This window comes from Zeus faber (assembly GCF_960531495.2).
Source record: "Zeus faber genome assembly, chromosome: 12".
Lineage (NCBI taxonomy): Eukaryota > Metazoa > Chordata > Actinopteri > Zeiformes > Zeidae > Zeus > Zeus faber.
In genome coordinates this window covers 25,820,641-25,834,591 of record NC_137196.1, presented here as the reverse complement: position 1 = coordinate 25,834,591, position 13,951 = coordinate 25,820,641, and the positions used below count along the sequence as shown (strand labels likewise).

Genomic DNA, 13,951 nt, shown 5'->3' with positions numbered 1-13,951 from the left:
TCCCCCCCTCTTTTAAACAGTTGAGGGTGGGCGGGGCGGGCAGGCAGGTGGGTGGGGGCATTGTTTTGTGTTTTTTTTTTTTTTTTTTTTTTTTTTTTTTTTTACTCATTTCTTCTCCTTCACTGCCCTCCACCCTCCCACCTCCCTCACTGAACACCACCCAGGTGACTCAGGACAATCCAGGCTTGTGGGTGAGGTGAGGGTGGGCGGGGGGCGTCGAGGTGACGGGAGGGGTTGGGGGTGGGGGTGGAGGGGCTGGGCTCGATGAAAAAAATGTCCTTTTCATCTTTTTCCTCCTTTCCTCTTTTCAAGACTCCACCCTCTCCTCTTCCGTCCCTCCGATCTCCACTCTTCACCTCCACCCCGCCCCCCCACCCTCCCTCCCTTCTTCTCCGCTTCCTAGACCCAGGAGTCCGGTGAGGCCGGGTAGTGACTGGTCTCGTAGTTGAGCTCGCTGTAGGGCCTCGATGCCGAGTAGAAGTCCACGTAGTTGCCGGTGGACTTGAGGCCCTGCAGGTGCATGTTGATGTCGGCCTGAGGGGGGCGCCCTCCTCCCGTGTGCACCTGATCCTCGTAGAAGGCCTGCTCGTCGTAGTTGCCCCCGCCGGGCGGCGGGTTCTGGAAGGGCGGGTAGGGCTCTGAGGGCAGGCCCTGGGAGGAGAGCTGCCGGGGGGAAATAGTGCTGCATCAACCCACACGGTCTAGTTATCAACATCACACATTTAGATGAACAGATAAGTGTCGAATAATGGGCAAAACTTTGATGAACTTCATGTTTACACCGTAGATGTTTTTGCCAAGATAATAAAATATCGAAAAAATATATTTATGATGTTGATGAAATTGTCAATTCCCTACAGAGTAGAGGGAGGGGAGGGTAGAATAGAGGAAGAGGTAGGGTGAGTAGAGTACATAGAGTACATAGAGTACATAGAGTAGAGGAATATGAGGTAGAGTAGAGGTGGGGTAGAGTAGAGGGCATACCTGTCAACACTGGGATTTGAAAATAAGGGAAATTTCCCATCCCAGTGGAGGTAGAGTAGAGGTCGCTTAGAGGTAGGTAGAGTAGAAGGAAGTAGAGGTAGGTAGAGTAGATGGAGGTAGAGTAGAGTGAGGTAGAGGTAGAGTAGAAGGAAGTAGAGGTAGGTAGAGTAGATGGAGGTAGAGTAGAAGGAAGTAGAGGTAGGTAGAGTAGAGGATAGTGAGGTAGAGTAGAAGGAAGTATAATGGGGTAAAAGTAGAGTAGAGGGTGGTAGTTTAATTCTCAACAGATTCTTTATTTTTGGCAAAGTAAACAGAGTGAACGTCTCACCTGGTTGTATTTGAGGTCGTCCGTCGGGGACACGTACGCCCCTCGGTGGAGTGTTGACGAGCCGCCGGAGATTTGTCCTGAAGGAAGGAGCGGAGAGAGGAAAAACAAAATGCACAGACATTTAAGAAATCCTTTTTACCTCGGATAAATAAAGTGTGTGTGTGTGTGTGTGTGTGTGTGTTCTTTGAGTAGGATTAAGGATTTCAGGATGACACTAAGTACAGTCCTTTCTTTCCCAGCGTCAAGGACACCGTGCCAGTCTCACTGGCGCGGACGCTTCCGATTTGGATGCGTTTTTAAAGGAACATGGCCGCTTAGGACGGTCCCTTCATAACGGGAGGCGCCGCACACATCCCCGTGTAGGAGCCTTGATTTCACGTGGAAGTAACGTAGTTGTAGCTCTGGCAGTCTGATGAGGACTCATGTTGACGTCGGTTTGAACTTTTATTGTTTATGTCCCTAAGGCCTGGTTTTGACCGAACAGGTCCCCGAAAAAGGGATCCTTCCTGAAGGGGAACCGTGGTGATGAAGTGTGGGAGGGAGTGGAACATCAGACCAAGGCAGAGAAACAACACAGAGGAATTGGTGAGATGCGTGTGAAACCCCCACGATAAAAGAAACAAGTGAATAAAATATAGTATATATTATATACTAAAATAAACAAGAAATACTGAGATAAGTAAATAATATTGCCCAATAAACGAATGGAGATATAAACTACTGCACTTGTTCCAATGCGTTCTTTAAAAAAAAAAAAAAAAAAATTTGAAATCGTGAGAGAATTTGAGCGAAGACTCCAGCGTCCCCGATAACAACTGAGCCAGTGCAGCGCCCCCTAGAGGCAGTGACACGTTGCTGTGTTGACTGACAGCTGAGGTTCGGCCTCTCCACATAGTACAGTGCATCATCAGCATTTAGTAACAACCAATGACGTGTGTGTGTGTGTGTGTGTGTGTGTGTGTGTGTGTGTGTGTGTGTGTGTGTGTGTGTGTGTGTGTGTGTGTGTGTGTGTGTGTGTGTGTGTGTGTGTGTGTGTGTGTGTGTGCGCGCCCCCCCCTACCCGCCGTGGCGTCCTTCCTGGAGGTGTGCTCGCCCTTGTTGCCGTGGTAACCTGCGTTGCCCGTCGATTCGTAGTCTGCCTTCCTCTCCTTCAGCGCCATCATTTCCCTGGGGGAGGCGGGAGCGCTCGCTGGGAACACGCACACACACACACACACACAGAATATCATCAATCAATGATATATACTTTCAGACACAAAAAAGAAAGAATCGACTGAAGGGATGCTCACAGTTTACTTCCTGTAAATTGCAAACCCGACCTCTTTCCCACTCGTTTAGGACGCACGGCAAGCCGGCGTGAGGGTGTGGCGCCGTCACCCAGCGCTCCAACCCCACGCCCGAAACTTCACCCCCGGGAAAGTGGGGCCCCGCCCCCGACCCACTCAAGGTGGAGCCCGCCGCGGCCGCAGAGACCGCGTGAACCCAGGCCTCTGCGGGCGCCGCGTCAGAGACCATAGGTGAGGTGTCGCCGAGCGCCGTCTTGTGTGTTGATTTGTGTGTGTGTGTGTGTGTGTGTGTTGCGCACAAATGCACGTGTGTGTAACACCACACAAATCTACTACGACTGCACCAAGATTTGCTTCAGAGCGATAAACACTGAGTCATCTCTTCTCCTGGGGCCTGCGTCTCTCTCTCTCTCTCTCTCGATAGTCCCTCTTCCATCTCCATTCACTAGACCTGTCTTTACTGGAAATCTGTAATTCCCCGTCCATTACCATGTTTTTTCTCTTTTTTTTTCTTCCCCCTTTTCTTCCTCTCTTCCTCTTCCTGCTTTCCGCCCCGCCCCTTCATCGCAGACGGGAGCTAATTCATTTACTCCTTCGGCTACCACAGCGCCATATGTTCAGTGTCCGCCGGACGGAAAAGTCTGATGCGCTCCGTTCATTATCACCCCCGCCAGACCTGCCGGCCATTTTACACTCCCGTGTCTGTCGCCCCGCTCTGTCTGCCGCTCCACCGCGCATCCCGCCGAACAGAAATAAACCCCCTTTTTTTTTACCCCGCCCAAAACGACCGCTTCACCCGACGGGAAGGGCCGGAGCGCGACCTGCGGCGGTCAAACCACGAGGGGTAGGATGGAGACTTTTTGGGACGTGATCATCGGGGCAACACAGGCCGATACATAGCGAATCATAACACAATATTGAAAATCTTGCAAAAAAAAAAAATGAATGATTCAAATTGTGTGTTTTATCTTTGTTTCTTGTGCTTTCCCAAACGCGCCTCCTCAGTTTAAAAAAAATAAAATAAAAGGTTTACCGAAGGAAACACAAACACATGAATATATTTTATTAAATTTTTGTTTTATACCTTTAATCAGTCCCATAACGGGGAAATTTGCAATTTCTCTGCATTAACCCATCCTTGTAGCTGAACGTGTGTAGGAGCAATGGGCTGGAAGAAGAAAGAGGCTTGAAGAAATGAAGAGATGAAGAATAGAACCATTAAAATAACTGGTAAAAGCGTGGCGTCCGATCGCAGCACATGGCGTTAGATGGGCAAAATGATCCTTGTTTTATTCCAACACAATATTCAGATAGATTTTTTTTTTATATTACGATAACAATAGAAAAATAAATAGTTGATCACGGCTCCCCGCGGTTAGGACCGACCTGTATGATAGTGTTTCTGCAGCCGGCATCAAGCAATCCATTGCGCGGATAAAGGGCTAAATGTCCAACTGCTGGTCAGTAACAGGAAAATGTGTTGGCTCTGCGTGGCTCTTTGATGGAGGCCCCGCTATTGATCCAGAGCCATGTGGCTCCACGGTCGCCCCCCTGACGTTGGACCGGCTCTGAACGTCCACGCACAAGGAGCCGGGGCGAGCGCTTCGCCCAAAGCTATCATGTCTGTGTGAAGCAGCCTCCGTTTTTCTTTGTGCCTCCGATGGTTTCCCTGACGGTTATTATAAGGCGAACATTGATTTATGGATGCATTATCGCTGCTCTACACAACCAATTTCAAAAGCGCTCTCTAATGCGGCATTCAAAAGTGAGACCCACGCAGTGTGTTCCTCTTCTGTTTGGTTTGTTAAATGACTGTGATATCCTGGTGTGTGTGTGTGTGTGTGGCTCTGGGTGTCAGCCTGTGTGTGTACTAAAATGTTTCGGTGCCATAATAGTATAATTGTCTTGATGATTTATCTCCAAACAGCACAGCAAAAAACATATAATGTACATATAATTGCTTATGGTCGTTGCTTTGTTGAAAACCATTCACCCCCCTTTTTTGAATTGTCTCAGATTTCAAGTACACCGATTCTAAACACCAATGACCCATTCAGAAAGCTTTCATATAATATTCTTCGCGGATTTTTAAGGTTTCTATGGAACAGCAGATGACCTTTTGCGTTACAGCCTTAATTTGAAATGCGTATAATACGTTTATTCTCCACATAATACCCATGAGGGACAGGTGAAAAGATAATTGTCTTTAAAGTCAGGGGGTGTGAGGGCACTGTGCAGTGTGTATGAAGCATGGCGGCGTGGAAGAGGACGGACGGGAAGAGCTTGACGGAGCGCCACGGGGTCCAAACCCACCTGATCGATTGTTGGGCGAGTTCCGCACCGGGGAGATGGACGGGGTGCGGGAGGAGGAGTACGGCCGCTGTCGGTCCCTCTCTATCGTGGAGGACGAGCCCACAAAGTGGTACTGGGAATAACCGTCCTGCGGAGGAGGAGGCCACAGGGGGGGGGAGGGTCGGGGAGTGACATCGACTCACTTTTAACACGCAACAAGCAGCACGAAAACACATGATACAGTCAAAAAAGACAACAACTGAAACGCTCTCTGCTGTTTCCTGGTGTTTCTGTCTACGGGTTTCGGTGTTGGCGTTTTGGTGTTTCAGCGACGGGCCGGAATACCTTCTTGTAGAGGCTGCGGAGGTCCCTGTACTGCCACATGCTGTTGAGCACTTGGGACGCCGCCTTCACCACCTTAGGCGTGTGTCTGGGGATTCAGCAGAGGAGAGAGATGTTTGGCACGTCAGTGACGCCGGCAAACCGGCGTCGCGTTGGGGCGTCGCGCTTGTCGAGACAAGGCACGAGACAAGCCGAGAAGCCGTGCAAGAGGCTCTCATTAAATGTGAGCACAATGAGTTCCGTGTTGATGTTGTTAGTAAACTGCGCATCTGTCTTTCACAGCCCTCATCTTTTTGTTTACAAAGTGAAGTTTCCGCCAGTTTGTGTGATATAAACAATATAAATATCCATCTAAAAATACTTCAAATGTTGACATTTTGAAATCAATCTTAAAACGTCCTGTTCATTATCTCAGGAAAGTTCATCACCGTTTGAAAGTGTGGATATAACATTATAATTTAGCTCATTTGTTGAGTGAAGCGTTTTATTGGCGTTTATAATTAATTATTGAAAAAAAAACAACAACAATCTGGATGGATGATAATACCAGGTTTAAAGGGGACCCGATAAGTTTACAGATAACATTATTTATATTCATCCCATTTGTTTAAATTGATCAACTCACACCACCCCGAGGCGACCGGGAATCCAGAGTGTTTTTATTTAATTTAATTTAGGTTTATTTTTATTTTAAGATATCATTTCAATGAATTGCGCTGTAACAAATCTCAATTGCTCCATCCTGAACGTGATTGTTGATAACTGAAAGAAAATAATAAAAGATTTGGAGGGAAAAAGTAAATAAAAATAAATAATAAATCCAGAGTATGACATCAAAGAATGTGTATCCACAAAACATACAAAGGACTTGGTAAACGAGACGCCGGAGAGGGAGAGACGCGTCCCTTTGCGTGGAGACACGGAAAAGCTTGGAAGTTGCGCCGCAGCGTCTCAGGAGCCGCGTCGTTATCGAGGAAAAATGGCAGTTTAATGACGCTCCGGTTTGCACGCTCGTCCTGCCAGCCGAGTCATTTGTCAAGCAGCCAAGGTTTCTTGAGGTGATGTGTTGGGAGGATGTTATGTGGGAATTCTGCGCGGTTTCAAAACAGCCGTTATGATTATTTATTATTATTTTTTGGACTTGAGTCGTTCATAAATGATCATGAACGCGTATTTGTACTGACGATTACCAAGAGATACGAAAATTGGAATTGTACATATGCTCATCATACCCTGAATTAGGACAAATTACAATAATACGTTTTCAATGATATGAGAGTGATTTATTTTCTGTTGTTTTTCTTCGCTTTCTCCCTCGTTCGGTCTCTCCAGAATGTGAGATCATTTATCATCGAAAGTTCTCTGATCACCCAAATCTAACAACCCAACGCAGCACCCCGATACTTCTACACTGTATGTGTATAAAACAAACAAAAAAGGAACAATCGGAGACGCGAGATACGACATGCATCGTTTGAAGCCTACTTGTCTCCTTTGCTGCGAGCGATGCCGATGAGCTTCTCGATGCCGCCGGCGTCCCTCAGGGCCTTGGTGTTCTCCATGTTCTTGGTGATGACCTCGTGCAGTGCGCAGCAGATGGCCGTGATGGTGTCGTCCGACATGGTCTTGCTCAGTGGCCCGGAGCTGTTGGTGCCGCCGCCGGTGTTGTTGTTGTTGTTGGTGCCGGGCAGGCGGTGCACCAAGTCCCTCATGGCGTACTTACCTGCAGAGAGACAGGCAGGCGGACAGGCGGACAGGCGGATAGACGTGCGTCAGTTTGGGCCTCACAGCGTCGGTGAACGGCCTCGCTTTGCATCATGCGTCCGTTCTTCTCGATTAAACCATAATAAACCAACGTTTCATCGACACCGGATTTCCCCTCCGGGTCATATCGTTTTTGATAATTTCATCATTTTTGTCCCTGACTAAAAAACATGGACTAAAAATGTGTGAATGTACACACAGTACGTGCATGAATGTGCGTGTGGAGTGTGAATGACGTGTGTATGAGGATATGGAAATGTGCGCATATGCAAATGATGTAAATAGGTGTATTGGCGTATCTTTTCCATGACCGAATCGGGTAGGACCGCTTCCTGTGAATAAACGAGTGGGGGTGTGTTAGTCTGCTGCATTATTAATGTATCTCTCTCAAGATTCGTCCGTTTGCATTCGGTTTATTTGCCCAATTTTTCTCCCGAGATCGGGTGAAGGGGTTGAGGGACTGGGAAATATGTGCGGTACGGCGAAAAATAAGAAAGAACTTGAGGCGAAAATGGCATACAAATTTTAACTATCGATTCAAGTCTTTGAGACTCAGGATCAGCTCCATTATCTCACACCCCACCCCGGGGTGCCGACCCCGAGGTCACATTGGACGGGGTTGTCTGGTTTCAGCAGCGTGGCCTCACGGGAAATGTAGTCAAGGATTATCAGTCTCCATGACGTTATGGCGGCGATGACTGTTTATTCCGATGGTTTATTGTATTTCAGCATTTTTTTTATAGTTACCCGTAGGAAAGTGTGCGTTAAAGTGTACATTGATTTAGAAGGAAATAGGGGGTTTAAAACCCTAACTGGCAACCCACTGCTCCTAGATAAATCAGATACTAGGAGGGGTGAATGCAGAGAACTCATTTCCCCCAGAGGGATTGATAACATATACAACAACAAAATAGAATTGTGTGTCACAGTGCCCCTATGCGCTAGAACATCAAAATCACAATATAATTCTTTATGAAGAACATCCCTCTACTGGAATAAGATAATGAAAGCAATTTTATGTGCACTGCGTGACAGAGTAGAGCTACCATCCAGCATCTACAGAACAAGAGAGAACACTGAGAGATAAACCGGTTTTGTTTTTTCTCTTGCCACAGTCCCCACACACACACACACACACACGCACACACGCACACACACACACACACACACACAGTATTGGCATCTACTGTACTCTGCGGGGCTCCGGGGATCCACTTCTGTACTGTGCAGCTTATCCTGTTACCACAACAAAATGGAGGGCAAGAAGCAATGTTCTGTTAATAAAGACACATCCGTCCTGAGGCAGTAAAACACACCGTTGAGACAGACACACACCCTCGCGCACACCCCCGTTCTCTCACGCATATGCAGCGAAGAACACGCAGACACAGACACAAACTCACAATGTAATTCTCTCACGCATAGGCAGGAAATAACAGACACACCCACACACCCTAATTCTCTCATGCGCACGCCGGAAAGAGAGGGCACACACACACACACACGCGCGCAATAACACACACATACAATAACACCCCTCCTAATTCTCTCACGCGTACGCAGGAAAGGACACACACACACACACACACACTCACACCACACCCCTAATTCTCTCACATGTATGCAGGAAAGAACGTACACCCCCCCCCCCCCAATTCTCTCACACGTACACGGGAAAGAACGGACACACACACACACACTCCTAATTCTCTCACACGTACACGGGAAAGAACGGACACACACACACACACACACACACACACACACACACACACTCCTAATTCTCTCACGCGTACACAGGAAAGAACGGACACCCCCCCCCCCCCCCCCCCCCACACACACACACACACACACACACACACACACACACACACACACACCCACCCACCCACCCACCCTAATTCTCTCATGCGTAAGCCCATCCCAGAGCTTTGTGTTTGGAGGAGGGAAGCAGGCAGCCGTTGCCATGGGGACAGCGAGGACCAACAGGATGAGTTTATTACACACAGCGCTCCACGAGAGTCTTCAGCGACAAACCAAGGACTCGCCGCCGCGCTCCATCACACACACCATACACTCCTCCCTTTGCTTGGAGATGTATATTGATCTGTTTGGCGGGTATTCACGTATTTAAGAAGGACACTGTTATCTAAACGTCCCCATCTCCTGCTGGGTCCACATTGCGAGGGATGCGCGGACGTCCGTTCACAATTCTTTGAGCTGATCAGCTATCATTTTGGAAAGTCGGAACGATCCATCCCCGTCGGGGGAACTTTAAAGCCAAATGTCAGAAATGTTGCAGCAAATAAAATCAGAATGAAGTGTTTATCAATCAGTTGTGATCAGGACAAACTTCCTGCGTGGCTGAATTTTAATGTTCCGATATTCAATGTCAAAAAGGGGCTCTTCTTCATAAGAGCCATTATGATGTCATTACATAATTATGATCTACTTTAATAATTACTTTCATGACAATCAAGAATTATAATTGTATTATTGTAACAGCCCTATTGTCAACTATTGTTAAGACTGTTATAATCCAATCAAAAACTACTACTCTGTCTTATTTACTTACTTTGACATTATAGGGGTTCAACCAATAGAACGCCTGTGCGGAGGTATGTTTTGGAGCAATACTTTACTATTTAAATGTTGTTTTTTTTTCCCCACCCGAGTTGTCTGTGCGCCTGCCTCTCACCTATGAGCTCCTTGTTCCTCACGTCAAGCGCCATGTTCCTGAGCGCGGTGGCCACGGCGCACACCACCCGGTCGTTGTCTATCCTCAGCAGCTCCACCAGGATGGGAAGCCCCTTCTCCTTACGCACCGCAGCACGGATGTACACCGACCACTGGGAGCGTGGGGACAGGTGCGGCGAAGGGTGGGAAAAAATAAGTCTGGTCAGCGATTCTTTTCAAGCCACGATATAGTCAAATATGCATCGGAAAACACACACACACACACACACACACACGTTCCCCTGCTGTGGCAGGCGGGAGAGTTTTGCAGCTTTCTCGACCCACCTGATCGCGGAATCAAAAATTCAAATCAGATGATTTAAATGATTCATAGTTTAACTTCACCTTTATTTAATTTATAATTGAGAGAATGTCCAGAAATGATCATAGTTTCACTATCGGTATCTCTATATCTCTGCATTTCATTTTGGACTAAATCATATCTATTGATAAAAATCATCCCAGATTGGCGATCCAATGGGGTCTGTGGCCCAATGCTTATCAAATTGAGGGTCCTTGATTTGAAAGAAGTTGAGAATCACTGTCCTTGTATACAGCGACTGGGCGCTCATCAGCAGACGGAATGGAAGGCACTTGTGGTTATGGAGTGGATAGAAAGAGAAAATGTCCGAGTCACCTTTACCTTCCAGCTGCCGGCAGCTAGGTTCTGCAGCGCCCCGGCGGCCCCCTCCAGCGTGTCCGGGTTGGAGCACTCGGACAGCAGGGTGAGGTAGGGCTTCACGATGCTGGGGTGCCACAGCATCTGGATGCCTTTGGGGGGCTCCGCCGAGTCGGGGAACGGACCCACGCCGTCCCACTGGTGGGGGAGAAACGCAACGCGACGCAAGGCCTTGGTCATGCGTGCACGCTGTCCGGCAAACTGTAGCCACGTGATTTAAATAAAAAATAAAAAAAAGATAAATTCGGCCACACCACCCAGCCCAAAATGGAGGTCACGGTTTAGTAATACCACATGGCGTCCGTTGATCCCGGTTAACCATGTCATAAGCGTGCTTCTCCGTTCCGCAGCCCTCCCCGATGGAGATGTACCCCACCAGGAATGCAATGGCAGTGATGAGCTGTTTGCCAATACAAAGATGACCCGTAACGTTAACCTGCTGCACTCACTGTAAATACTGTTTATTATAGATCCAACTGTACATGTTGTTCTCTTTACATTTCACCGTGTGCTCTGTAGGGAACTGCGATCCAGTAAAAATTCCTTGTATGTCTAAGCGTACTTGGCCAACGTTCCGATTGTGATTCTTTATTGTTACAGCCCATCGGGGACATTAAAGATTTACTCCACTCTCCGCCATCCTGACCTGCCCGTCCCCCGTTCTCCCCCGATCGCATCACTCACAGCTCTCTTCTTCTCCGCTCTCTCTCTCTCTCTCTCTCTCTCTCTCTCTCTCTCTCTCTCTCTCTCTCTCTCTCTCTCTCTCTCGCTCTGCCCCTTCCACTTTCACCTTTACGCTCTGCTGGTCTCTTCTTCACCTCCGCTCCCCCTCTCTGTGATTTCCTCTCCTCCTCCTCCGCCGGGTTCCTCTCACCTCCCCACTATCTCCCCTCCCCTCCTCTCCTCCCCGCCACCTCCTCCTACCTCCTTCCCTCCCCCGATTTCCCCACAGAAGACACAGCTTTGCCCTCTTGAGTCCCTCCTCGACGGTAATGGCCCGCAGCTGCACTGGAGTGCAGGGAGACAGAGGGGGAGACGGAGGGGGAGAGGGGGGAGGGATGGGGGTCGTGCATTATGATTATGAACAGGCGGTGAATTGGGCCCCCTCTTTGCGCGAGGGGACGCTGTGCGGTTGTCGGCCCTGCCAGGGTTCCACAAAGAGCTCGAGTATTCACCCAAGAAAAGGGAGCCAGAAAAGAGTCGGAGAGGCAGCCACCCCCGGCTCATTTACTCTCTTTCTCTCGCCTTTTCTTTCCGCTTCCTGCGACTGACGCTCGTCCTAATTGGGAATAAATTCGCCTTTAGCGCCGCTGGAATCAACAACATAAAATAAGGAGTGCACGCAGACACGGGGCGACTTACAAACACCTAAGAAACACCAGCGAATAATTTGCTGGTGTTTCTTTTCTCCACGCTGCTTTACTACACGTCTCGGTGAAAGGGAAGCACTTGACCAACATGGACGCTGATTGCTTATTAGCATGAGGAGAGATGACTGCAGCCAGCCCGCGCCCTTTCTTTTTGGTCATCTCCGACATAATAAACCGGAATTTAAACCTTCTCCTTGAGAGGGAGAGAGAAGGCGCCTGACACGTTTCATACAAATCCTGTTTATCCGCAACTGATAGTTGCCCAAACAAGGGTTCTGATGCAGTCAGGATGTGCATAGCCCTGTGCGTCCGTATAAATATTATTTGTTTTCACGTTTAAACGTTTTCCTTTTTAAATACGAACAAATAGTTTTGAGAGGCCCAGAGGTCAGAACATGTTGTTATGATTAAACAGTCCTGTGGCGTTTTCTTCAAGGTAAAAAAAACAAAAAAACTTCCTGACAGCAGTAACATTTAGTTTGCATATTTAACATAAGGTTTAGAAAAAGTAAAATCCTGCAGCAAGCACAGAGATAGTGCTTCTTTATCAACACATTCATGTCAAGTTTCAACTTGTGTAGTATGTTTCTCAACTGGTGGGTCCCAGTCCAGATCTGGGTCATGGGTTTGAATTGCAATAAAAATAATATAAAAAAATAAATTGATCAATAAAATATAAATAAACAAATACAATTAAAATAAACAAATACATAAATTAGGTTGTGACAGATGTGGATCCTGGGGGCCAGACCAGTTGCGAACCACTGTTTTAAATGCACATGGCATGGACGCATTGGTTTAGAGAAGGGACAATGCATGTGAGGTCTTTTTGGCTCTGCAGGTTACAGTTCCAGTCTGCACAGAAGCTTTGAAATAATGACCGTGGCAGGTGGATGTCAACGTCGTCAGCGAACGCAGTGCAGACAAATCCGTCATGCATATCAAAGAAAAAGAAACGTGATGCATTTGTAAATACACATTTTGAGACAGTTGAGACCGTGACAGTGAACCGGAGATGAACCGAGCGAGTGTCTCTGCGTAATAAGACGACAAAGGAGAGGTTGAACATCAAACTCGACCTTTACCAAGAAAAAAGAAAACGACAAGAAAAACCCTTTAAAAAAAAAAAAGAGACAAATAAAAACAAAAAAAACAAACAAAACAAACATTCCCCAAACTCGGGCCCCACCTGGTCGTGGCCCTTCTTCTTCTTCTTCTTCTTGCCCCAGCACCCGGAGCTCTCGGCGTCCTTGCCGCCGGCGTCGCACAGCAGGCCGTCCAGCTCCTCCGACCCCCCCTGCTGGCTGTGGGAGGTCTCTGCGGCCAGGCGGTAGGACAGGTTCCTCAGGATGCACACACAGTTCTCTATGGTCTGGAGCAAAGAAGTGGGAGAAGGGAGGGGCATGAAAACGATGAAGGAGAAATAGATTCAAGGCAGGCGAAACGTCTCTGTCCTATGGCGGTGGACAGAGACGTTAATATCAACGAGATCATTGATAATCTGTCCATCAGTTTTGACTAGAAAAACGGTTATACCAAGTGGAAGACATGGATTCAGATAAAACAGAGTCACTGTAGGTTTGTAATTACAGTTCTATGAAGGAGGCGTATCTTACTCTCCTTTTGTTATATCTCCAACCTGTGTAGCGGAACTACTGGAAGTGCACCCTTTGTCCTTTGAAACCAATTCAGCAAGAGTGATGGGGGTCCAGTGGGTTATTAAACCCTAAGGGGCCGCGCCTCCTTCATAGAACTGTAGTATCAAAACTACAGTAACTCTCGTCCTATGTCAGAAGGCTCCTTCCCTTAGGGGCTACACTCCTATTAGTATACTAGGGGCGGAGACCCCCGATACTCTACTCCCTGCTGGACCGGAACACGGCCCAAGTGGGTAATGTTCCAGGATGCATGCTGAAGCAGCCAAAGCTGCCAGTGAATGTAATCTACGTACAACACGACCCTGGCAATCCATCGTGCCCCACTGAAGGGCCAATGGGAAGCAACTAACACTACACTACACAGCACAGACACACAACAGAACACTGAGTGTCCCGTGAAATAAAACATTCCCTAAGTTTCCCAGCACTGACTGGGAAAGGGACCCTGTGGAAACGTCACGCCATTGGAAACGGACAAAACGGGGACGCCGACAACCAGGATGCTGCCGCAC

The 13,951-nt window shown here is 47.9% G+C and overlaps 1 protein-coding gene across 4 annotated transcripts in view; it reads right to left on the bottom strand.

Moving 5' to 3' along the window:
- Window positions 1–399: 399 nt before the first annotated feature.
- The window catches only part of ctnnd2b (catenin (cadherin-associated protein), delta 2b), a gene marked incomplete at both ends in the record, with an annotated part of 118,659 nt that continues 105,107 nt past the window's right edge, over window positions 400–13,951 (bottom strand). For all 4 annotated transcript variants that reach the window (XM_080010941.1, XM_080010942.1, XM_080010943.1 and 1 more), the window contains 9 exons: window positions 400–663; window positions 1,313–1,389; window positions 2,373–2,501; window positions 4,912–5,038; window positions 5,236–5,320; window positions 6,718–6,955; window positions 9,695–9,845; window positions 10,370–10,549; window positions 12,971–13,153. In XM_080010941.1, the coding sequence (XP_079867067.1) occupies window positions 400–663; window positions 1,313–1,389; window positions 2,373–2,501; window positions 4,912–5,038; window positions 5,236–5,320; window positions 6,718–6,955; window positions 9,695–9,845; window positions 10,370–10,549; window positions 12,971–13,153 (1,434 nt within the window). The remainder of the gene's footprint in view (window positions 664–1,312; window positions 1,390–2,372; window positions 2,502–4,911; window positions 5,039–5,235; window positions 5,321–6,717; window positions 6,956–9,694; window positions 9,846–10,369; window positions 10,550–12,970; window positions 13,154–13,951) is intronic.